This window comes from Myotis daubentonii, chromosome 9, assembly GCF_963259705.1.
Source record: "Myotis daubentonii chromosome 9, mMyoDau2.1, whole genome shotgun sequence".
NCBI lineage: Eukaryota > Metazoa > Chordata > Mammalia > Chiroptera > Vespertilionidae > Myotis > Myotis daubentonii.
This window is the reverse complement of record NC_081848.1, coordinates 81,178,599-81,202,011: the sequence shown is the minus strand read 5'-3', so window position 1 is coordinate 81,202,011 and position 23,413 is coordinate 81,178,599. Positions and strand designations below refer to the sequence as shown.

The 23,413-nt window shown below is 48.9% G+C and overlaps 1 protein-coding gene across 1 annotated transcript; it reads left to right on the top strand.

The window, feature by feature from the left end:
* The first annotated feature begins 2,897 nt into the window (after positions 1-2,897).
* On the top strand, positions 2,898-9,154 carry CDC42EP2 (CDC42 effector protein 2). The gene is made up of 2 exons (XM_059710128.1): positions 2,898-3,027; positions 7,699-9,154. The coding sequence occupies exon 2, from the start codon at positions 8,029-8,031 to the stop codon at positions 8,665-8,667; it is 639 nt and encodes a 212-aa protein (XP_059566111.1). The 5' UTR covers positions 2,898-3,027; positions 7,699-8,028; the 3' UTR covers positions 8,668-9,154.
* The last annotated feature ends 14,259 nt before the right edge of the window (positions 9,155-23,413 follow it).

Here is a 23,413-nt window from a genome sequence, read left to right as displayed (position 1 = left end):
AGATAGAAACACCAATGAGAGAGAGCGACATCGATCGGCTGCCTCCTGCACATCCCTTACTAGGGATCAAGCCTGCAACCTGGGCGTGTGCCTTGACCAGAAATCGAACCTGGGACTTCTGGGTTCAGGGGCCACTCAACCACAGAGCCACACCGGCTGGGTAGGGACTGTCTTTTATCTGCAGCCACAGAACACGTCAGCAGCAGAGCCAGGGCTCCCTGCCCACCCTGGGCCCAGGGCTCAGGGGCCGTGCTCAGGGCTGGGCAGAGCTGCCCCACCCCGGACTGTGTTGTGGGAGGGAGGGGCAGGCAGGGGTGACAACGGCTAGGCAAGCATCCTGAGCGGGAAGGAAGGCCGAGTCTGCGTGTCTTGACACTTTCAGGCCAAGCAGGTTACTGTCAGTGGCCCTGGCTTTGGTCTCCATTTCTGTAAAGGGGGATAGTGATGTTGGCTCTGCCCACCTGGCTGGGCTCTCAGCGACAGGAAGCCCTAGGTAAGGGGCACAGGCAGGCCTGGGTGGGTGGCTGCCTGCTGAGCCTGGATGGCAAGAGGGGGAAGAGGTATAACTCTTACCCACTTGCATCACAGTTTGGCCCAGGGCCACCATGTTCCCTCTCTCCACTGCCCAGGCCAGTTTTCCTCTGAACCACCAGGCCAATTCCGGCAGAATCTACCTAATGAATGCTTCCTGGAGAATTGAGGGAGGAGCCGGGAAGGAGCCCGAAACTTCCCTTTATTAGTTTTCGATTGTTGCTGTAACAAACTTGGAGGCTTACAGGGACACAGATTTGCTAAGGTGCAGCTCTGCCGGTTAGAAGTCCAATATGGGTCCCACCGGGCTAAGATCGGGGTGTCGGCAGGGCCATGGTCCTCTGCAGGCCCCAGGGGAGTGTTCACTCGCCCTTTCCAGCTTCTTGCAAGCATGTCAAACTCGCGGCCGAGGCATGTAGCCCACCAGCTGTGAGTTTGACATGCTTGTGAGCAGAGGCTGCCAACATTCTTTTGTTTGTAGCCTCCTCATCCGTCTTCAAAGGCAGCAACAGAGCATTTCTCTGGCCCATCATCCATTTCCATAGCCCTTTCTTGGACCCTCCTTTTCTGTCTCCCTCTTCTCCTTTTAAGAACTCTTGATATTACACAGAGCTCACCTAGATAACTCAGGATAATCTGCCTATTTTTAAAAATTATTTTTATTGATTTTGAGAGAGAGGCAGGAAGGGAGAGGAAGAGAGAAAGAGAAACATCTATGTGAAAACGGCTGTTGGCTGCACACCCCTGCACTGGGGATGGAGCCCACAACCCCGGACATGGTCAAACCAACAACCTCTTGGTACATGGGACCACACTAATCTGCCTATTTAGTCAGTTGGTTAGCAACTGTAATTTCATGAATTATGATTTGCCATGTAATAGAACCTATTCAGAGGTCCCGGAGACTAGGACATGGACATCTTTTTTTGGGTGGGGGGAGCATTCTTCTGCCTACCACTTCTCCTCATCCTTTCCTCCCTCCGGACTTGGCTCACCCCACCCCCTCTTCCCGCATCCTTCTCTACTTCAGGATGTTTTGTTTTCCCGATTCTGCCTCTCTAAGAGTCCCTCCCACATTTGCAGTATGGAAACTGTCACAACTGTCACCCTCCAGAAAGCGAGGTCCCTTCACCCCATTACCATCCAGTCTTCCTTTGCCTCACTCTTCTTAGCACTTGCCCACCCAGAAGGGCATCATGGTGCACCCCGGGGACATGGAGTCCCTCCATCTCAGTTCACTGGACTGGAGGTCCCCATGCAGAGGGCGTTGAATCCTCAGCGACAAAAACAGCACATGGAACTTGGTAGAAACTCAACAAGTATTTGTTGTGTGTGTGTGTGTGTGTGTGTTTTATTTCAGAAAGGAAGGAGAGGAAGAGAGAGATAGAAACATCAATGATGAGAGAGAATAACTAATTGGCTGCCTCCTGCATGCCCCCCACTGGGAACAGGACCATGACCTCCTGGTTCATAGGTGGGCTCTCAATCACTGAGCAACAAGTATTTGTTGAATAGCTAAACGGAGCAAGGGGACAGCTTCTTTCCATCTATTTCCAGCACCCTGTGCAGGGCCTGCCTTTCCATAAATGTTCCTGGTACTGAATGAATGAAAGAGTGCATGGATGGCCCTGGCTGGTTAGGCTCAGTGGAGAGTGTCGGGCTGCGCACTGAGGGGTCCCAGGTTCGATTCCAGGCAAGGGCACATGCCGAGGTTGCCGGCTCAATCCCCCAGTGGGGGGCATGCAAGAGGCAGCCAATCAATGATTCTCTCTTATCATTGATGTTTCTATCTCTCTCTCTCCCTTCCTCTCAAATCAATAAAAAATATTTTTTAAAAAGTGCGTGAATGAAGAACCAAGGTTGTAACAAGGCTAAGTATGGAGCCCACCCCTGCTTCCCTCCGAAGAAGCCACCTAGCCTGAACCGAAAATCCGGGCCCAGGCCGCTCCACCTGCCCACCGCAATGCCCTCTCCTTATAGGGGGCAGGAAACTCCTGGAGGCTCTCGACAGTTTGTAATATTATAATGCAGGCTCTTCAAGGCCTCATTCATTTCCAGAGCAGTCACTGAAGACACTTGTGCAGACGCCTGCCTGACCCAGCCCTCCAGGGAAGGAACCGGTCCAAAGACGCTCTTGGGATTCTGCAGAATTCACTCTTCCAACTGCCGCCCCCTCGGCCCTCCTAGAGCTGAAACATTTAGGTTCCGACGGGCGCCGCCGGAGTCCACGGAGTCCAGCCAGGCACTCGGTGCCGCCTGGCTCGCAGCCTCCGGAGCTGGACCGGACCCCAGGACCGCTCCTGCTCCCGGGCGCGGCCGTAGGAGAGGGGCGGGGCGTGGGCGGGGCCTGTCCGGGGAGGCCCGGGCATTGGTTCCGCGGGCCCGGGGCGGGGCTTCAGGGACCAGGTCTGCACAGCAAGTTCCCAGCGCGAGTCGGCCGCCGGGTCCAGCTCCGGAGCTGCTGCCGCCCGCGAGCCCGCCGCCCGCGCGCTAGAGGTGAGTTCACGCTGGGCTTCTGCAGCCCGACCGGCTTCCGAGGGGTCGCCCGAGAGGCCCATCCCTGTGGCGCTCCGTCACCCCGGCTCCCATCTCACCTCCGCGCAGGTTCTTTCCCCGGAGCCGCGGGCTCCATGGTGTTTCCCGCCCGCGCCTCGGTCCCAGCGGCCACACCCGAGCCCTCTCCGCCTGTGGGGCGCCGTGCATCCCGAACCCGAACCCCCGATCCGCCCTCCATCCTGCGCCTGAGCTACCCTCGCCCCCCCGGGGCTCCGGAGCGCCTTCCTGCCGCCCCGTGTCCCCACCCGATGTTGTTGGGAGCCTGTGTGCAGGGCTAGGGGTCGTATTTTTAGCGGATGGTGAGGTGTCCTCCTATCTTTAGCCACGGCCGCGAGCGTCCTGAAACGGATCCGGGCTGGGCTGGGCTGGGCTGGGCTGCGCCCCGGGAGAGGGCGGGGAGGGATCGGCGCCGGAACCCGAGCTGGGGCTGAGGAGCGGGGCCCGCGGGAGCCAGGGGCGGGGGCCCGCACGCCGAGCTCTGGCCCTGCGCCGAGTGGACACTCGGACGTCGCCCAGGCCGGGAAGCACGGGGGAGGCTCCTCCCAGAGCTGGGAGACCCGCGCAGGGTCCCGATCGCCCTTTCCCTCCGTGATTGTCTGATTGTGAGACAGAACCCCCCTATACCCCCAAGAGGAGAAGATCCCGCAGACCATCTGGTGCGCGAACCGGAGGCTCCTTGGGGGCGCCCGCCGGGAGCCGGAGGCGCGCTGGAGACCCCGGCGCGCGCCCGGACTCCTCCAGGACTCGGAGGCACAGACAGAGCGCACGCGCGCCACCTAGCGACCTCGGGTTCCAGCGCCGCCCCGGGATCTCGAGAGACAGGCACCCCCCCACCCCCACCCCCGTACCCCCAGCCTCCCAGGCCTGCGAGGGGGATTCTTCGCTGGCTGTGCTGGGCGGGCGAGAAGAGGTGGACGCCTGGGGCCAGGGGCCCTTGGTTTTTTATCTTGTCGGGAGCACTGTGTCCAGATCACAGAAGTGCTTGGGGGAGGCCCCACAGCTGTTTGCCGAATCAAAGGCCTGGCTGACGGTGACATTGCTGCTCTCAATTGCAGGATAGCTGTAGGGTCTCCAGGTGCCCGCTGGTGATGGCTTTATTGTCAGCCCATTTTGTGGATGGGGAAGGTGAGGGCCAGAGAGGAAAGGTGTCTTTCCCAAAATCAGAGTGAATCCTAGTGGAGATGGATTTAAGGTGGGTCTCCTGATCGTCAGGTCTGGCTGCTCTTAGAACAGCCCTAGTCGGGGCAGGGAGTGGTCACTATTCCTTGTGATGGGAGGTCGTCTTCTCTGAAGGAGGCCCGGAGTGGCTGGGTCCCAGTGCCCACCCTCCCTCAGCGAAGTTATTTAATGTCTCCGAGGCTCAGCTGCTGCCTCTGTGAAAGGCAGGAAGGACACCCCCCCGGGCTGTGTCTGGGAGCTTTAAAATGAAAGCTGTGCAAGGGCGGCTGGAGCCGGGGTCTTGTGGTTGCCAAATTTGAATTCTTGGGGCTTGATGGTTGCAGTTCCCAGCTCTCCCCTGGGTGGCTGATGCTGGCCCAACCCTTCCTCGATAGCCTGTTCTCCCCACATCTGGAATTGGGCGGTATCTCTGGCTCTGAGTGAGACAGCTGTCGGGGACGCCCAATTTGTTGTGGAAACGCTCAGGCTGTCTTGGCACCCCTGTGTAATGGGGGGGGGGGGGCGCTGGCCCAGGCCCTGAGCAATCCCACCAGTCAGCCCCACTCTCCATGAGCAAAGAGGAGGGAAAAGCCACGCAGGACTTCTCGCCTGCCAAGGAGACAGATAGAATGTGTGTCAGCATGCGCCCTCCCCCGCAGGCCTGGCATGGTGGGCATCTGGGAGGTGACTGAGGGGACTCTAAGGCCTCGAGGCACCCATTGCCACCCCCTCCTCCCCCCAGCTCCCTCCAAGCTTAGCTGGAATTCCCACACTGGAGACTTAGTCCTTTGTTTCCTGTTAAGCTGCAGGTGCTCCGGGAGGGGCAAGATGTCCGGTCTCTGTGGCTCAGCGTGACTGACCCTGGGTGTCCGGTGCTGGGGTGGGGTTTCCTACGTGAGAGCCTGGGCTGAGGGGGTGATTCTGCCACATCTGCATCCTCCTGCCTCCTTCCTGCCTCCTCCTGCCAGCCCCTCATCCTCCCCTCACCCTGCCCAGGATAAGGGGGCAGAGCTGGCAGGGCTCCCTGCTGCTCAGCCCCGCCCTGGCTGGGTCCCACTTGCTCAACCTCTGCCGGCCTGGGGACCGGGCAGAGGGAGACGGTGAGGTCATGTGGGCGCCCGCTGGGTGACCTTGGACACGTTCCTTCCTTTTGCCTTTTGTGCTCTGATTCCACATCTGTGTCCAGTGCCAGGGCCACTCCCTCACCGTGGGAACTAGAGCGAGCGCTCGGGAGGCTTCCTCTTTCTGTTAACCCAGCGAGACACCCCTTCAGAGTGTGCGTATCTTTTCCACATTAAAAATAGCTTTATTTTTCTGATTTTATAAATAATATAAGCTTATTAAGAACCTGAGTTTAAGAGAAGCATGGAACAGACTGTCAAATTACAGCGGGAAGGCTGGGGAGTGTTGGGGGGGAGGTAAGAGATCTACCGAAGGACTTGTATGCATGCACATAAGCATAACCAATGGACACAAGACACGGGGGTGGGGGGTGTGAGGGCATGTGCTGGGGGGTAGGGGCGGCCGGGGGAAGGTCAATGGGGGGGGAAAAAGGAGACATATGTACTAGTATCTGTAATACTTTAAACAATAAAATAAAATTTAAAAAATTATACTATAAAAAAATACAAATGCTGTTTGGGGGAAAAAAAAAAAAAAGGACCCGAGTTTATAAAAGTATGAACAAGCAAAGCAGAGTCACCGGAAATATTACCACCTTAGAGAAGTACCATCAATATTTTGACTGCCATTCTTTCATATTTACATATTTTACTTTATGGTAACAGTGCTAAATATTAGATGATTTTTATTGAGGACACCTTTCCTCTCACATCACTGACCTCACATGCCACCCCTGCCCCCGACTCCAGTCTAGGTAGCACATATGACATCTAGTGCTGGCCTTCCATATTCTTCTCTGTTCATACATCGAATAAAATTCTACGCAGATTGTACGTAGGTACATGTACATGTGTATATGGGGAGTGGGAGGGGAGTCGGTCAAGGCTTCCAATAAATGGAATCTTCTATATTACATTTTTGCATTTTGCTTCTCTCCCTCTGCGATGCCTTGTGGGAATTCCTCCAATGTCTTATAGCTCCAGTTTTTGTTTGTTTGTTTGTTTTGTTTTATCCTCACCTGGGGATATTTTTCCATTGATCTTTTAGAGAGGGTGGGAGAGGGAAAGACAGAGAAACATCCATGTGAGAGAAACACATCGATTGGTTGCCTTTTTTTTTTTTTTTTTACAGATATTTATAATACATACATTTAAAACTATGTTAACTAGTTGCCTTTTGCACGTGCCCTAAGCAGGGCCCAGGCTGGAGCCTGCAACCAAGGTACATGCCCTTGACCGGAATCAAACCCAGGATCCTTTGGTCCACAGGCCGGCACTCTATCCACTGAGCCAAACTGGCTAGGGCATAGCTCCAGTTTTTAAATGGGGATGATAGGAGGGTGGTTGTGATAACTAAATGAGATGTATTTGCAAAGAACTCAGCAAAATGGCAGATACAGAACAGAGACCCCCCCCCCCCGCAACTGGTCCCCCACATCCATCTTCCCCTCAGGTGCTAGGGCAGGGAGCGGGACAGAAACTACATGAGACTCAGCCCCTGCCCATAGGAACTCCTAATCAGGAGGAGGAAAAAAGAGAAATTCTGAGGTGACCTCACTTCCAGGTGGGATGTGATTGGGCCGGATGAAGGGCGGGGAGGGGGAGGGGTATCTCAGTTACATGGCTCTGCCAGCTGAACACCTACTGTGTGTCCAGACCTGTGCCAGGTCTGGGTGGGTGAGACAGAGGTTACAAGATCTCTGTCCTCTATCAGGTAGGGAACTGAGACCAGTCTCCGAGAGCCCCAGGCAATTTGGCACCTGCCTGCCATTTCTTGGGGCGCCATTGATGTGCAATAGCGAGTGAGTGCCTGGGCCACGGTGATGAGCGGAGCCAGGGACCCAGGGCAAGAGGCCAGAGCCAGGACTTTTTAAAAAAATCCTCACCCAGAGGATATTTTTCCCATTGATTTTTAGAGAGAATTGAAGGGAGGGAGGAGGGGGAGAGAGAGAGAAACATGGATGTGAGAGAGACACATTAATTGGTTGCTTCCTGCACAGACAACCGAGCTACGTGCTCTTGACCAGGAATCGAACCTGAGACCCTTCAGTCTGTGGGCCGACACTCGAACCACTGAGCAAAACCGGCCAGGGCCAGAGCTGGGACTTTGTATGGGACTTCGGGCCTGTCATTCAGGTTCCCGGGCCTCAGTTTCCCCTCTTGTAAGAGAGAGGCTTGGTGTTGGTGATCCAGGCCCTAAGGTGTGGCGGGCCTGTGACTGAGCACATGCTCCCTCCAGCAGGGCCCCTGCCCTGGGGCTCCCAGGGCTGGCACAGGGGGCCAGCAGTGAAGTCCTTCTGTCCCTGACTTGTACCCTTGGTGTGTCTTTCAGCTCCTCAGCCCGGGACGCGGGAGACGCTCACAAGGGCAAGACCAGGGAGCACGGCGGCCTGCAAGATCACCTTCTGCTGCCAATTCCAGGAGTTAGCTCTCCACCCTTTGGGGAGAGTGTGACTTTCGTTATCTCAACCCCCTGACCTCAGCCACAGTTCATCTTTCTTTTTCTAAGTCCTTGGGCCAACTTGGCGACCACGCCCCATACCCGCTCTTGGCCCTTTGCGGGGTTTTGGTGTCCGGGTGTGGCGGGAGCAGGCAGCAGGAGCCTGTCGGCTCGGCGCGGGTGGTCTCTGGCCTCGCAGCCAGGCCTGGGCGGTGAGTCACTATGTCCACCAAGGCGCCCATCTATCTGAAGCGTGGCAGCCGCAAGGGCAAGAAGGAGAAGCTTCGGGACCTGCTGTCCTCAGACATGATCAGCCCGCCGCTGGGGGACTTCCGCCACACCATCCACATCGGCAGCGGCGGCGGCGACATGTTCGGGGACATCTCCTTCCTGCAGGGCAAGTTCCACCTCCTTCCGGGGACGGCAGTGGAGGGACCTGAGGAGGACGGCACCTTTAACCTCCCCTTCCCGTTCACGCCCGCCACCCTGTGTGGGCAGGAGCTCCCCGAAGGGCCGTCCCCCCTGCTCAAGAACGCCATCTCCCTCCCGGTCATCGGAGGGCCCCAGGCCCTCACCCTGCCCACCACCCAGGCCCCACCCAAACCCCCGCGCCTGCACCTGGAGACCCCGCAGCACTCCCCACAGCCCTCCCCGCAGGAGGCAGGGAGTGTGGACATGTGGAGAATTCCAGAGGCTGGCTCAGCCCCAAACGGGCTGACCCCTGAGTCAGGGGCCGAGGAGCCCTTCCTGTCCCACGCCAGCTCCCTGCTCTCCCTGCACGTGGACCTGGGGCCGTCCATCCTGGACGACGTGCTCCAGATCATGGACCAGGACCTGGACCACATGCGGATCCCCACATAGGACTGAGGCGAGCCAGGCTGGAAGCCGAGGCTGGGGTGAACGCCGGAAGCGGGGGGACATGGCCCTGGCCCAGAAGTCGGGATCCCAAGTCCTGCTTGGGTGGTCGCTGGCCAGAGATGTCTCACTTTGAGCCTTTGTTTGCCTCCCTCCCACCCTCTCCCCATGGGCAGAGTACATCTCATTGCTTTCCCATGAACCCACGAGGACACGTGCAGAACTCAGCCCAGAGGGCCCTCACCCCCAACTGCTCCTCCTTCCCTCCGACCTCTTGGGTGAAGGCTCTGCAACAATGGACTCCCCTTTCACCTCCCTTCTGCCTCAGCCCCCTCGGATGCCCTGATTGGGGGGCAGGGAAGAGGCAGGGCACAGACCTTTGGTGCCATGTCCCGGACGGGAAGCATGGCGTCAGTGACCGAATACCCCTCTACCCCATCTCCTCCCACATGACCAAGGATTCTGGTCGCAATAAAACTTGCTGCTGCTCATAGTTGTGCTCCCTGTACCCTTGTCCCTGAAGACGGGCCAGTCTGCGACCTGGGCTGACCCTGGGGGAGACCCCAGCTCCTGGCTTTGGGAGACTTTATCTGATTCTGAGGGCCTGGGGCTGGGAGGGACCCGACAGTACTCTGGATGCTGTTTATTGAGCACCCGCATTGTACTGGGCCTGCTGCAGGCGCTGGGGACACAGGCAGACGTGATCCCTGCTCTCCTGAAGCTAATGTTCTAGGAGGAGAAAGATACTAAATTTGTAAGCAAGTGAGCTGATTCCCAATAGTGCTGGACACTATGAAAAACCATTGCATCGGGAATGCCTGGGGCAAGGGGCGCGGGGGTGTCCGGGCACATTAGGGTGATCACATGTGATTCGAAGCCAAACCTAGGGCACTTATTCATAGGTACTTGTTCCCTGCAGATATTCTTTTTTAAAAAATATATATTTTATTGATATTTTACAGAGAGGAAGGGAGAGGGATAGAGAGTTAGAAACATCGATGAGAGAGAAACACCCATCAGCTGCCTCCTGCGCACCTCCTACTGGGGATGTGCCCGCAACCAAGGTACATGCCCTTGGCCAGAATCGAACCTGGGACCTTTCAGTCCGCAGGCCGACGCTCTATCCACTGAGCCAAACCGGTTAGGGCGCCTGCAGATATTCTTATGCCTGTCTTTGCCTTCTTTAAACACAGTAAGCAGTGTTACTTTACGGCCATTATCAGATAATTCCAGTATCTTAAATCTTTGTGGGTCAATTTATGTTTCCTGTTGTTTGTATCAGTTCTTGTGCAGGGTTTCTTATTTCTTTGTGTGCCTGAGTACCTTTGACTACGGGCTGAATCTCATATCTGAAAAATTGTTTTTGGAAATAATTTGAAGCCTTGGGTGGCAGTACATTCCTTCACAGAGGGCACTGCTTGGTACCAAATATGTTTGCTCTGCCAGGTGACTAGGGGCATGATAAGGATGGGTCCAGTTTAATCCAAGGTGAAGGCTTAAGAGTCCCTGGACCACCAGGTAATATGATTCTGGGCTACATGTTCTTACAAGTAGGGGTCCCATCTTAAAGGGTGTGTGTGGGAGGGGTGTCTGACTTCCTCCCTTGGGCAGGCGCTGGGTTTTGATTTTTGGCTCTCCCCACCACCGACTGCCAAACAACAGCTCGGTTTCACAGTTCTGTCTTCCAGATCGGTACATGTCTCCAGAGCAAAAATTGCTTTGAATTCTGGGCTTACCTCTCTGGGTTTGAGCCTCCTAAATGTTGGCTCAGTGATTCTTCACTATATAATCAGTGTTTCAATGCTTTTAAGATTTTTTTGTTCACTTTCTCTGATTTTCCATTTTTCTTTAGTGGGAATGTTGGCATTAAACACCTAACCAGGAACCTGTCTCCAATTAACTGAACGTAATTTTAAGAAAATCCCCGTACTGCCTCCTTTTCCCCTCCCTCGTCCCCAGCGGCCCTCCCCCTCCTCTCCCCTCCCGCTGGGGAGGAGGGAGAGACAAAAAGAGGCAGAGATACTCATTGTAACGCTCAGAAAGGGTGCTCCCTATTCCCTTGTGTCAGCCAAAGGCCGTGACTAGAAACATCTCCCAAAAATGTTTACTAGCTAAGAACCAACTTAATGTAAAACTCTGCATACACTCATTAAATGTTTAGGTGCAGTTACCTGGCAGACCAACTCGCACTATTATTCTGGCTTATTCCACTAAAATGTGTATGTTGAGTAAGTATTTAGAGTAGGTCTTACTGTGCAAACAAAAAATTCCTGCAGTTCTGTTTCTGCATGGCCTGGCAAAGTCTGGGCCCCTGCAGCCTTACGGAAGCACTGGAAAGAAAAGGGCTTCAGAATCATAGGACATCGCCCTTGAAAAGTGGGCTTTGAAAACTGGGGCATCAAGAAATTGCTTTGCCATGGCCCCGTGTCTCAGTTGGAGCGTCCCATACACCAAGAAGGTTGTGGGTTCAATCCCCAGTTGGGGCTCACACAGGAGGCAACCAATCTCTCTCTCTGTCTCCCCCCTCCCCCTTTAAAATCAGTAAACATAACCTTGGGTGAGGATTAAAAAAAGAAGTTGCTTTATGTCCCTGAGGCTTAAGAGCTGAAGAATCATCTTGATGTTTGAGCCTATGCCATGTTCAACACAACTCAGTGTTCAGATTATGTTTGCCACCCGGAGGGCCAGACACTGTGGGTTGTGAACTCGGAATGCTCCTGCAGGCAGTTGTAATAAACCTGATTCCCTACAATTGAAGCCCTTCTGTGTGGCTGGCAAGAGGGAATGTCCTTGAGCAAGCTTGCTCACTTGCAGTTTGCGCTTGTATATGTTCTTTGCTTTGGTGTTCCCTTGTGACTGCAGAAATTGTGTAGCAGTTCCTGGCGTACCCCCCCCCCCCCTTTACCTTAGGGCAGTGGCCGGCAAACTCATTAGTCAACAAAGCCAAATATCAACAGTACAATGAAAGAAATGTCTTTCTTTCTTTTTTTTTAAATATATATTTTATTGATTTTTTACAGAGAGGAAGGGAGAGGGATAGAGAGCCAGAAACATCGATGAGAGAGAAACATGGATCAGCTGCCTCCTGCACGCCCCCCACTGGGGATGTGCCCGCAACCAAGGTACATGCCTTTGACCGGAATCTAACCTGGGACTCTTGAGTCCGCAGGCCGATGCTCTATCCACTGAGCCAAACTGGTTCTGGCAGAAATTTCTTTTGAGAGCCAAATTTTTTAAACTTAAAACTATATAGGTAGATACATTGTTATTAACTTAATTAGGGTACTCCTAAGCTGGCCTTTGCTAAGCTCCTCCCTCTCTCTCATCTCCAAACACAAAAGAGCTCCTCCCTCTCTCTCCTCGCCCACTGCCTCCTTCCCTCCCTCCTCCCCAGCGGCGCTCCCCCCCTCCCCCTTGCTCCCTCGCCTCTCTCTCTCTCTCTCTCTCTCTCTCTCTCTCACCTCAGGCCCTTCAATCCCCAGGCCGATGCTCTATCCACGGAGCCAAACCAATCTACACTCTTCTCCTCCCTTTTTTTTTAGGGCCTAAAGTAGAGGGTTTTAATCACCTTCTTTTTCGTGGTAGATTCAACTAAGACCACTTGTAGAGGTTAAACCACTCACATTTGCCTCTTGTTGATCACTGAGAGAGAAAGAATTCTACAGGGCCCCTGTAGTTCAATTCTGAAATACCTACATGAGGAGAGAGAAAAGGAGAATATGTCAATTTTTTTCCATGTCTCTAATACTCAGAAATATTCCCCGGAGAAAATTGTGGAGAAGAGACAGGGAATAAGGTTATGTGTATGTGTGCCTAGCTCCTGAGAAGCCTTCTCAAACTCTGAAAGAACAGGAGAACTCCCTGTGGATTATAAGGCATCTCTGCTCAGCCTCGGTCTTGAAGACTGTCTTGGCTAAATAGTCCTTTTCCAGAGAGCAGGTTGCCTAACTTAGTGAAGAAGTTGCACCATGGGTATGTTTTCCATCCCATTCCTCTGACCTCATCCTCTTAGATTTCTTCTCCGCAAAGCCAATTTAACAGTTGTATCTCAGACTCAGGCTCAAAAACCAGGTTCATCTATTTGCTTTAACATAACCCCTCAATTGAAAATGAAAACAATTCAGGAAGGAAGACTTGCAACATAAATGGCATCTGTGAATGCTCTGGAAATTAATCCGTTATACACATCATTCTTTTTTGAGGTTGTTTCATCTGCCTTCTAAAGAACTCAGAAACTCAATGGCAACTTGAAACAGAACCCAATTTAGTCCTGTCATTAGACCAAGAGGGTTTTATTCTCCCTGGTCCTCGGTTTTATTCCCGTTCTCATCTAATACTGGAACATATTCACCTACAGCAAGATCTCACTCTTAAATGATGTTCTTGTATTTCAGGAGACCTTTTACAGGGGAAAAATAATAGCTCCCCTCTACACAAAGCTCATGGCTGGAAAGTGAGTCTATTTCTCTCCAAAGATTCAACAAATTCTTACAAAGTGTTGGGCCCAAATTGTTGGTGGCTAGAGGAGGAGGTGGGGTTCAGAAGGGGGACATGACTTGCTCAGTGTCACATAGCTAGGTTAGTGTGTCACCTGTGTACTTTCTTTTTTTATTTTTTATTGTTTTATTGCTTAAAGTATTACAAAGAATATTACATATGTCTCCTTTTTTCCCCTGCCCTTGACAATCCTCTGGCCTCCCCTACCCCCCAGTGTCTTATGACCATTGGTTATGCTTATATGCATGCATACAAGTCCTTCGGTTGATCTCTTATCCCCCCTCCTGCCCCCAGCCCTCCCCGGCCTTCCCTCTGTAGTTTGACAGTCTGTTCGAGGCTGTTCTGCCTCTGTATCTATTTTTGTTCATAAGTTTATAATGGTCTTTATTATCCATAAATGAGTGAGATCATGTGGTATTTTTCCTTCATTGACTGTCTTATTTCACTTAGCATAATGCTCTCCAGTTCCATCCATGCTGCTGCAAATGGTAAGAATTCCTTCTTCTTTACAGCAGCATAGTATTCCATCATGTAGATGTACCACAATTTTCTAATCCATTCATCTACTGATGTACCACAATTTTCTAATCCATTAGGCTGTTTCCAGATCTTAGCTATGGTGAATTGTGCTGCTATGAACATATGGGTGCATATATCCTTTCTGATTGGTGTTTCTGTTTTCTTGGGATATATTCCTAGAAGTGGGATCACGGGGTCAAATGGGAGTTCCATTTTTAGTTTTTTGAGGAAACTCCATACTGTCTTCCATAGTGGCTGCACCAGTCTGCATTCCCACCAGCAGCTCACGAGGGTTCCTTTTTCTCCACATCCTCTCCAGCACTTGTCATTTGTGGATTTGTTGATGATAGCCATTCTGACAGGTGTGAGATGGTACCTCATTGTTGTTTTGATTTGCATTTCTCAGATGATTAGTGACTTTGAGCATGTTTTCATGTCTCTTGGCTTTCTGAATGTCCTCTTTTGAAAAGTGTCTATTTAGGTCCTTTGCCCATTTTTTGATTGGATTGTTTATCTTCCTTTTGTTAAGTTGTATGAGTTCCCTATAAATGTTGGAGATTAAACCCTTATCTGAGATAACATTGGCAAATATGTTCTCCCATACAGTGGGCTTTCTTGTTGTTTTGTTGATGGTTTCTTTTGCTGTGCAGAAGCTCTTTATTTTGATGTAGTCCCATTTGTTTATTTTCTCTTTAGTTTCCAATGCCCTAGGAGCTGTATCAGTGAAGAAATTGCTTCGGCATAGGTCTGAGATTTTGTTGCCTTTTGATTCTTCTAGTTTTTTTTTATGGTTTCCCGTCTTATGTTTAAGTCCTTTATCCATTTTGAATTTATTTTTGTGTATGGTGTAAGTTGGTTGTCTAGTTTCATTTTTTTGCATGTATCTGTCCAATTTTCCCAATACCATTTATTGAAGAGACTATCTTGACTCCATTATATGTTCTTGCCTCCTTTGTCAAGTATTAATTTGAGCATATTGGTTCAGGTCGATTTCTGAGCGCTCTCTATTCTATTCCATTGATCTATATGTCTGTTCTTGTGCCAGTACCAGGCAGTTTTGAGAACAGTGGCTTTGTAATACAGCTTGATATCTGGTATTGAGATCCCACCTACTTTGTTCTTTCTCAGGATTGCTGCAGCTATTCGGGGTCTTTTTTTATTCCAGATGAATTTTTGGAGAGTTCGTTCTAGGTCTGTGAAATATGCCGTTGGTATTTTAATGGGAAGTGGTTGAATTTATAGATTGCTTTGGGTAGTATGGACATTTTAATGATGTTGATTCTACCAATCCAAGAACATGGTATGTTCTTCCATCTGTTTATGTCTTCCTCTATCTCTTTTTTCAACGTCTTGTAGTTTTCTGAGTAGAGGTCTTTTACCTCTTTAGTTAAGTTTATTCCTAGGTAGCTTAATTTTTTTGGTGCGATGGTAAATGGGATTGCTTTTTTAGTCTCTCTTTCTGTAAGTTCATTATTGGTGTATAGAAATGCCCTAGATTTCTTGGCATTAATTTTGTATCCTGCTACATTGCCGAATTCATTTATTAAGTCTAATAGTTTTTTGATGGAGTCTTTAGGGTTTTTTATGTACAATATCATGTCATCTGCAAATAAGCACAGTTTTACTTCTTCTTTTCCAATTTGGATGCTTTTTATTTCTTCTTCTTGTCTAATTGCAATGGCTAATACTTCCAGTACTGTGTCGAACAGGAGTGGTGAGAGTGGGCATCCCTGTCTTGTTCCTGTTCTTAGGGGAAATGGCGTTAGTTTTTATCCATTGAGTATGATGTTGACTGTGGGTTTGTCATATATGGCTTTTATTATGTTGAGGTATGATCCTTCTATTCCTACCTTACTGAGAGTTTTTATCAAAAATGGGTGTTGGATTTTGTCAAATGTTTTTTTCTGCATCAACTGATACGACTATGTGGTTTTTCTCTCTCAGTTTGTTTATGTGATGTATCATGTTTATTGATTTGCGGATATTGTACCATCCTTACATCCCTGGGATAAATCCTACTTGGTCATGGTGTATGATCTTTCTGATGTACTGCTGGATCCTATTTGCTAAGATTTTGTTGAGGATTTTGGCATCTATGTTCATGAGGGATATTGGCCTGTAATTCTCTTTCATTGTGTTGTCTTTACCTGGTTTTGGTATTAGGGTGATGCTGGCTTCATAGAATGAGCTTGGAAGTGTTTCTTCCTCTTGTATTTTTTGTAGTAGTCTGAGGAGGATAGGTTTTAGTACTTCCTTGAATGTTTGGTAAAACTACCCTGTGAAGCCGTCCGGTCCTGGGCTTTTGTTTGCTGGAAGCTTTTTGATGACTGCTTCAATTTCTTCCATAGTTATTGGCCTATTGAGATTTTTAGATTCTTCCTGATTGAGTTTTGGAATGTTGTATTTTTCTAGGAATATGTCCATTTCCTCCAGGTTGTCTAGTTTGTTGGAGTAGAGTTATCCATAATAGTTTTTAACAATCATTTGTATTTCTGTGGGGTCTGTTGTTATTTCGCCTCTATCATTTCTGATTTTGTTTATTTGGGTCCTCTCTCTTTGCTTCTTGTTGAGCTTGGCTAGAGGTTTGTCAATCTTGTTTATCCCTTCAAAGAACCAGCTCTTGGTTTCATTGATTTTATGCATTCTTTTTTTGGTCTCTATGTCATTTATTTCTGCTCTAATCTTTATTATCTCCTTCCTTCTGCTCAATCTGGGCTTTTCTTGTTGCTCTCTTTCTAATTCTTTGAGATGTAGAATTAGATGATTTACTACCATTTTTTCTTGTTTTTTGAGATAGGCCTGTAGAGCTAAAAACTTCCCTCTCAGGACTGCTTTCATTGTGTCCCATAGATTTTAGATTGTTGTGTTCTCATTGTCATTAGTTTCCAGGATGTTTTTAATTTCTTCTTTGATCTCAATGGTAACCCAATCAATATTTAATAGCATGCTATTCAGCTTTCAAGTGTTTGAGTATTTTGGGTTGTTTTTACTGTAGTTTATTTCTAATATTATGCCATTGTGGTCTGAGAAGATGCTTGGTATGATTTCAATCTTCTTGAATTTGGGGAGACTTTGTTTGTGACCCAATATGTGATCTATTTTTGAAAATGTCCCATGAGCACTTGAGAAGAATGTATATTCCGTGGCTTTGGGGTGAAATGTTCTGAAGATGTCAATTAAGTCCACCTGATCTAGTGAGTCATTTAGGATTGCTGTTTCTTTGCCAATTTTTTGTCTAGAGGATTTATCCAGTGATGTCAGTGGTGTATTAAAGTCCCCTATTATGATTGTATTGTTGTCGATCTCTCCATTGATATCTTCCAGGAGTTTTTTTTTTATGTATTTCGGTGCTCCTGCATTGGGTGCATATACGTTTATCAGGGTCATATACTCTTGTTGTATCGATCCCTTTAGTATTATGAAGTGGCCTTCCTTATCTCTTGTTATGGCCTTCAGTTTGAGGTCTATTTTGTCTGATATAAGTATTGCTGCCCCAGCTTTTTTTTCCATTTCCATTTGCCTGAAAGATATTTTTCCATCCCTTCACTTTCAGTCTGTGTGAGTCCCTTGTTCTGAAGTGGGTCTCTTGTAGACAGCAAATATATGGGTCATGTTTTTTTATCCATTCAGCCACTCGATGTCTTTTGATTGGAGCATTTATTCCATTTACGTTTAAAGTTATTATTGAAAGGTACTTGTTTGTAGCCATTTCTATTTTTTTGTGCCTGTTTTCTTTCTGAGCTTTTTATTTCTTCTTTTTACATTGGTCCCTTTAGCATTTCTTGCATTGCTGGCTTGGTGGTGATAAACTCCCTTAGCCTTTTTTTGCCTGTGAAGCTTATTATTTCCCCTTCAATTTTGAGTGATAGCCTTGCTGGACAGAGTATTCTTGGATTCAGTCCTTTGCTTTGCATCACTGTAAATTTCCATCCATTCTTTTCTGGCCTGATGTGTTTCTGTTGAGAAATCATTTTATAATCTAATGGGAGATCCCTTGTATGTAACTTTCCATCTCTCTCTTGCAGCCTTTAAGATTCTCTCTTTGTCTTGAATATTTGCCATGGTAATTATGATGTGTCTTGGTGTGGGTCTTTTCAGGTTCACCTTGGTTGGGACTCTCTGTGCTTCTGTGACTTTTTTCTTCCCCACCTCAGGGAAGTTTTCTATTATTTCTTCAAATAGGTTTTCTAACCCTGTTCCTCTTTCTGTTGTTCTGGCACCCCTATTATTCGTATGTTGTTTCGTTTCATGTTGTCCCATAGCTCCCTTAGGCTCTCCTCCTGTCTTTTAATTTTTTTCTCCAATTGCAGTTCAGTTTGGGTGTGTTTTGCTTCCCTGTCTTCTAATTCGCTAATTCGGTCCTCCGCTTCTCTTAGTCTACTGTTGAAACTTTCAATGGTGTTTTTTATTGCAGCTATATTACTCTTCATTTCTTCTTGGTTCTTACATAATTTATTGATTTTTTCATCCGTTTCTTTTTGATTCTTACATAAGTTGTTGATTTTTTTCTCCATCTGGTTTATGCATTCTAGGACCCTTAATCTGAATTCTTTTCCTGTCATGCTGCATGCCTCTGTTTCACTTAGCTGCTTTTCTGGTGCGTCCTCCTTTTCTTTCCTTTGGGGGTTTCTTTGTCTACCCATGTTTGATCTCACCGACATATCTAGATGTTGAGTCGTTCAGGGCTGCTCCTTGGGTGGCAGTGGCTCCTCGGGCTGTGGTTGCTCCTTGGGCGGTTGTGGTAGCAGCTGCTCCTCAGTTGGCAGCAGCTCCTCTGGTGAGTGCTGTTCACAGCTGTGGTGGCTCCTCTGGATGGTCGGGGGAGGCTTCACACACAGCTGCTGTTCCTCAGACAGAGGGTGTGCCGATCATGAGGCTGCTGTTCCTTGGATGGGGCGGGCTACACACACAGCTGCTATTCCTTGAACTGGGGCGGACTGCTCACATGGCTGCTGGTCCTTGAATGGGGGCTGGCTGCACGCTGCTGTTGTTCCTCTGATGTGGTGGGCTGCTTGTGGGGCTACTGCTCCTAGGGCTTGGACAGGTTGATTGCAAGTCTGCTGCTCCTCGGACAGGGGTGGGCTGCTTGCAAGGCTGCTGCTCTTTGGATGGGAGTAAGCTGCACGCGTGGCTGCTCCTCCTCAGATGGGGACATGCCACTCACCCAGCTGCTGCTTGTCAAACAGGTACAGGCTGTTGTGGCTCTGCTCCTCGGACCGGTGCTTGCTGCGCAGGGCTGCCGCTCCTCGGACATGGGCGGTCTGCTCGTATGGCTGCTGCTCCTCGGACTGGGGTGGGCTGCTGCTGCTCCTCAAATGGGGCTGGGCCACTCACAGAACTGCTGCCCCTCGGATGGGGGTGGGCTGCTCACACAGCTGCTGTTCCTCGGATTGGGCAGGCTGCTCATGCAGCTGCTGCTGCTTGGACGAGGGCAAGATGCTTGCACAGCTGCTGCTCCTCGGACTGGGGGCAGGCCACATGAGGCTGCTGCTCTTAGGCTCGAGGCAGGCTGCTCACGGGGCTGATGCTCCCTGGATGAGAGCGCGCCGCTCACATGTCTGTCCTAGGGGAATCCTGTTCCAGGGGTTCCCAAAGGTGTGGACGGAGTCAGTGAAGACTATCCACCCTCTTCCTACAGTGGAGTCCTATCCGTCCCGAGTGTGGGGGAGCTTACCTAGGGGAATCCTGTTCAGGCGTCCAGGGTTCAAGTCCCTGTTCGGGTGCCATCTGTTGGGGTCCAGCCCCAGCAGGTCCAGGGGTTCCCAAAGGTGTGGACGGAGTCGGCGAAGAAGGAATGACACGGAGACAGCGTTCAGTTGATCAGCAGCCTAGCCAGGTTCTCTAGCCAGGTTCTAGCCAGAATCTCCAGCCAGGTTCTGTGTCACCTGTGTACTTTCTTTCTTCTCATAGCTATTGGGTACTTTCCCTCAAAGTGAGACCCAGACTCTGGTTGGAACAAGAATTCCTGTCCTATGCTCCTCTGAGATATAGCACCCAAGGCAATTAAAATGTTCAGCTGTTGCCATTGTCTGGTGTAAATCTCTCTATATTCACCTGTTTACCTTGGGAGAGAGTGACTCACTGGACCATGGCTGAAAACCCCACATAGTCCAAACCTTGGTGATCTTTTTGGTTTATTCTCTCAATGGACCTCTTCTCTGTAGCCACACACACCCTCTGTCCATTCCTTGTACTGTTTATAGTACCTCCCATCACAGGCTCTGTGCACATTATTTCCCACATTCAACCGTCCTAGCCCACCCTACCAGCCACTGTTCACCCGCCTAATCCTCTCTCATTCTTTAGGTCTTATTTTAAATGTCCCCAAGGCAACCACCACCAACCACTGACTTCTCAGACTATCAGAAATATAGCTACCTGGATCATTTATTCATCACACTGATCACATTTGTGATTATTTCATTGAGAGTCTCTCCCACTTCTCCATAAACTTCATGAAAATGGGAATGGAGCTAGTCATTCTCTTCATCGCCATAGATGTAGTCATGTGTTGACGAACTAGCCAATGTGGCCTTCAGGCTCTGGGGTGGAGGAGAAAAAGCAGGTGCTTTCATTATAAAGGACAATGGGACTGGCAGGAATTTGCTTGTCCACTCTCCTTTATGATGGGCCTTTCAAAAGGCTTGTTTAATCCCACAGGGTCCCACAGGACCCTATTAAGCTCCTGGATTTTGTAACTGGCATCAAAGAAAGCAGGTCTCTAATACCCTCACTTCATTTACAAGCTAATCTTCAACATCTTTCTCCTTAGGCCTCCTCCTGTTCCAGGACGGCTTCTCACCTCTGAGAGTCTCCTTCTCTGATTTCATTTCTCCTGCATATAACACTGCCTCCAAAGAGTTTTGCCTTTCTCCATCCCCAACCATGGTTGGAGCTCCATCCTTCTTAGCTGAAGATGTGCCTGTCCATGTTCTGGTTCCCCCCCCCCCCAAATGCAGCTCTGCGGATACCCCAGCCTGATTCATAGCCTTTCAGTTTCTCAAGTCCTTTGCTCCCTCAACCCCCAGAGTCCCGCATATGCTTTTCCACTGCCAGGAGTATTCTTCTTCCTACTCTGCTCATTTGGTTAACTCAGGCTCATACTTAAGACAACAATACAAATAAGAACCCTTCCCTGACTCGTAGTTTCTGTTAACATCATAAACAGGGCATTTATAAAAAAATATTTGGAGCAGTTTGTGAGGTTGTATTTGTGAGATTATTAATGTCTATCTGTTCTAGACTTTAAACTCCAAAAAGTAGTCATCCTCTGCCCTTGACTGGAATCAAACCTGGGACCCTGCAGTCCGCAGGCCTCTATCCACTGAGCCAAACCAATCTATGCTCTTCTCTCTCTCTCTCTTTTTTTTAAGGGATAAGGCAGAGGGTTTTCAAGCCGTACCAAAAGGAGGGAGAAAGAACTCTACTTCTCTACTTGGACACAGAGCAGTCCAAGTAAGACCCCACAGGCTTAAAATAGTGTACAAGTTGGGGAATTATGATGTGTTCCAACGACAAAGTGAAAGAAAGGATGGAAGGAGATGAGGTTTGAGACAGGGGTCCCAGGCTGTCTTCACATGGAAATCATTACAAAGCCTCTCTTTCTCACATTCCCTCTTCACTCTCTTTCTCCCTTTCGCCAGGTTCACCTATTTGCTTTCAAATAACCACTCCATTGAAAATTGAAAACAATTCAGGCCTTAGTCAGGATTTTTACCTTTATCCTGAGAACAATAGGAAACCATTTGGCAGACTTAATTAAGTGAGTGGTCAGAGCAGGTTTTCTTTTTAGGTTTATTCTCATTGCTGCATTGAGAATGGTCTGAGGAGGAATGGACAAGAAAGATTTGGACAGAGCAGTCAGGTGGTGATAGGTAAGAGAGATCATGGTGAACTGAAGTGGTGGGAGCAATAAGATAGAAGGAGTATTGGACAGGTGTGGAAAGTACTTCTAAGGTAGAATTGATAGGTCTTGCTGATGGGTTGAATGATCTTTTACCCTCTCTGCATCCACCCCCTTGGGCATTTAACTTTGAAGTGTCCTCTGCCTCTGTCTCTGGACTTGACCATGTGCCTGGCTTTGGGTAATAGAATGAAGCAGAAGTGCAAGTATGGTGCTTCTAAGTCTACAACTCGAGAGGCCTTGCTCTTTCTTGTGTTTCTGTCATCTCCATGAGGCCAGTCCTGAGGTAGCCTACTGGCATGGAACAGATACGTGGCAGACTTGAAGTGCCCCGTCAGCCCAGTTGAGACTCGTCTAGAGTGGTTGGCAAACTCATTAGTCAACAGAGCCAATTATCAACAGTACAACGATTGAAATTTCTTTAAAAAAAAAAAGAAAAGCCGAAACTGGTTTGGCTCAGTGGATAGAGCGTCGGCCTGCGGACTGAAAGGTCCCAGGTTCAATTCCGGTCAAGGGCATGTATCTGGGTTGCGGGCACGTCCCCAGTGGGGGATATGCAGGAGGCAGCTGGTCGATGTTTCTCTCTCATCGATGTTTCTAACTCTCTATCTCTCTCCCTTCCTCTCTGTGGAAATCAATAAAATATATTAAAAAAAAAAAAAAAAGAAAAGAAAAGAAAATCCCCTGGGCTTCATTTATATTTCTTCTCCCCCTGAATAATAGCAGTCCTTTAACTGCTTATCAATTAGTAACAATCACCCCAGCCGAGAGTAGTCCCCCCTTTTTCCTTTCTTGCCCAGTGGGTGTAGAGTGCAAAATGACCCATTGGCAAGCTCAGCTCCTAATTTAGAGAAACCATATTGTGCCCCCTGGTGGCAACATAACTCCCTTTGGTCCTTAAAGGCTCTGGATCAGCCAGAGCCAGAACCGACTTGCAGGCACAGGAAACATTTTGCAAAAGTCTTTAGTTCAGATGGCAAGTGGCTGCACCCCCTACTCCCACTCCTTGGTTTCTGTCTGCAAGAGAAACACTGTATGACTGGTCGCTGATTCTGAGCATATAGAGTACCTATTATTCAGTGAGATAGCATTTCTTAAAAGGACCCTAAAAGAACGGAAAGCCATTGATGCTGGGCTCATAAACTGCCTTTCCAATGAGATAGAACTAGCCTACTTATTAATACTAATACTTTTCATTTAAAATTTTTTATTGAATTATAAATGCAGAGAAGTGCACAAATCTTGTGTAGTTCAATTAATTTTTACAAAGTGAACAAACCTATGTAACGAAGAAAAGGAACATTACTAGCACCCCAGTAGCCAACTCATGCCCCTCCTTGTCCCTGTAAAGGCAACGCTCTCCTGACTTGTAGCCCCATAGTGTGTCTGTTTATGTAACTTTATATAAATGGAATCGTACAAGATGTCCTCTTTTAAAATTGGTTTCTTCTATTCAGCATTAAGTTTCTGAGATTGATTCATGTTGTTGTATAGCAATAGTTTGCTCTTTTCATTGTTGTTTAATCCATTCTGCTGTTGTGGGCATTTGAGACGTTTCCAGTTTAGGGCTATTACAATGAATGCTGTTGTGCACATTCTTGTATTTTCTTCTTGGTGTGTAGATTCACAATTGGAAACGATGAATCATAGACTATGTGAATGTTCAGCTTTATTGATAGCATTCTGTTAGTCAGCTCAGACTGTTGTAACAAAATACCATGGACTGGGTGGCTTCAATAACAGACATTTACTTCTCACAGTTCCAGAGGCTGGGAAGTCCAAGATCATGGCGCCAGCGTATTTGCCTCCTGTGAGAGCCCACTTCCTGCCTTG

Excerpts from the sequence above, each read along its gene's own strand:
- CDC42EP2 (XM_059710128.1), top strand. The coding sequence starts at position 8,029 with ATGTCCACCAAGGCGCCCATCTATCTGAAGCGTGGCAGCCGCAAGGGC.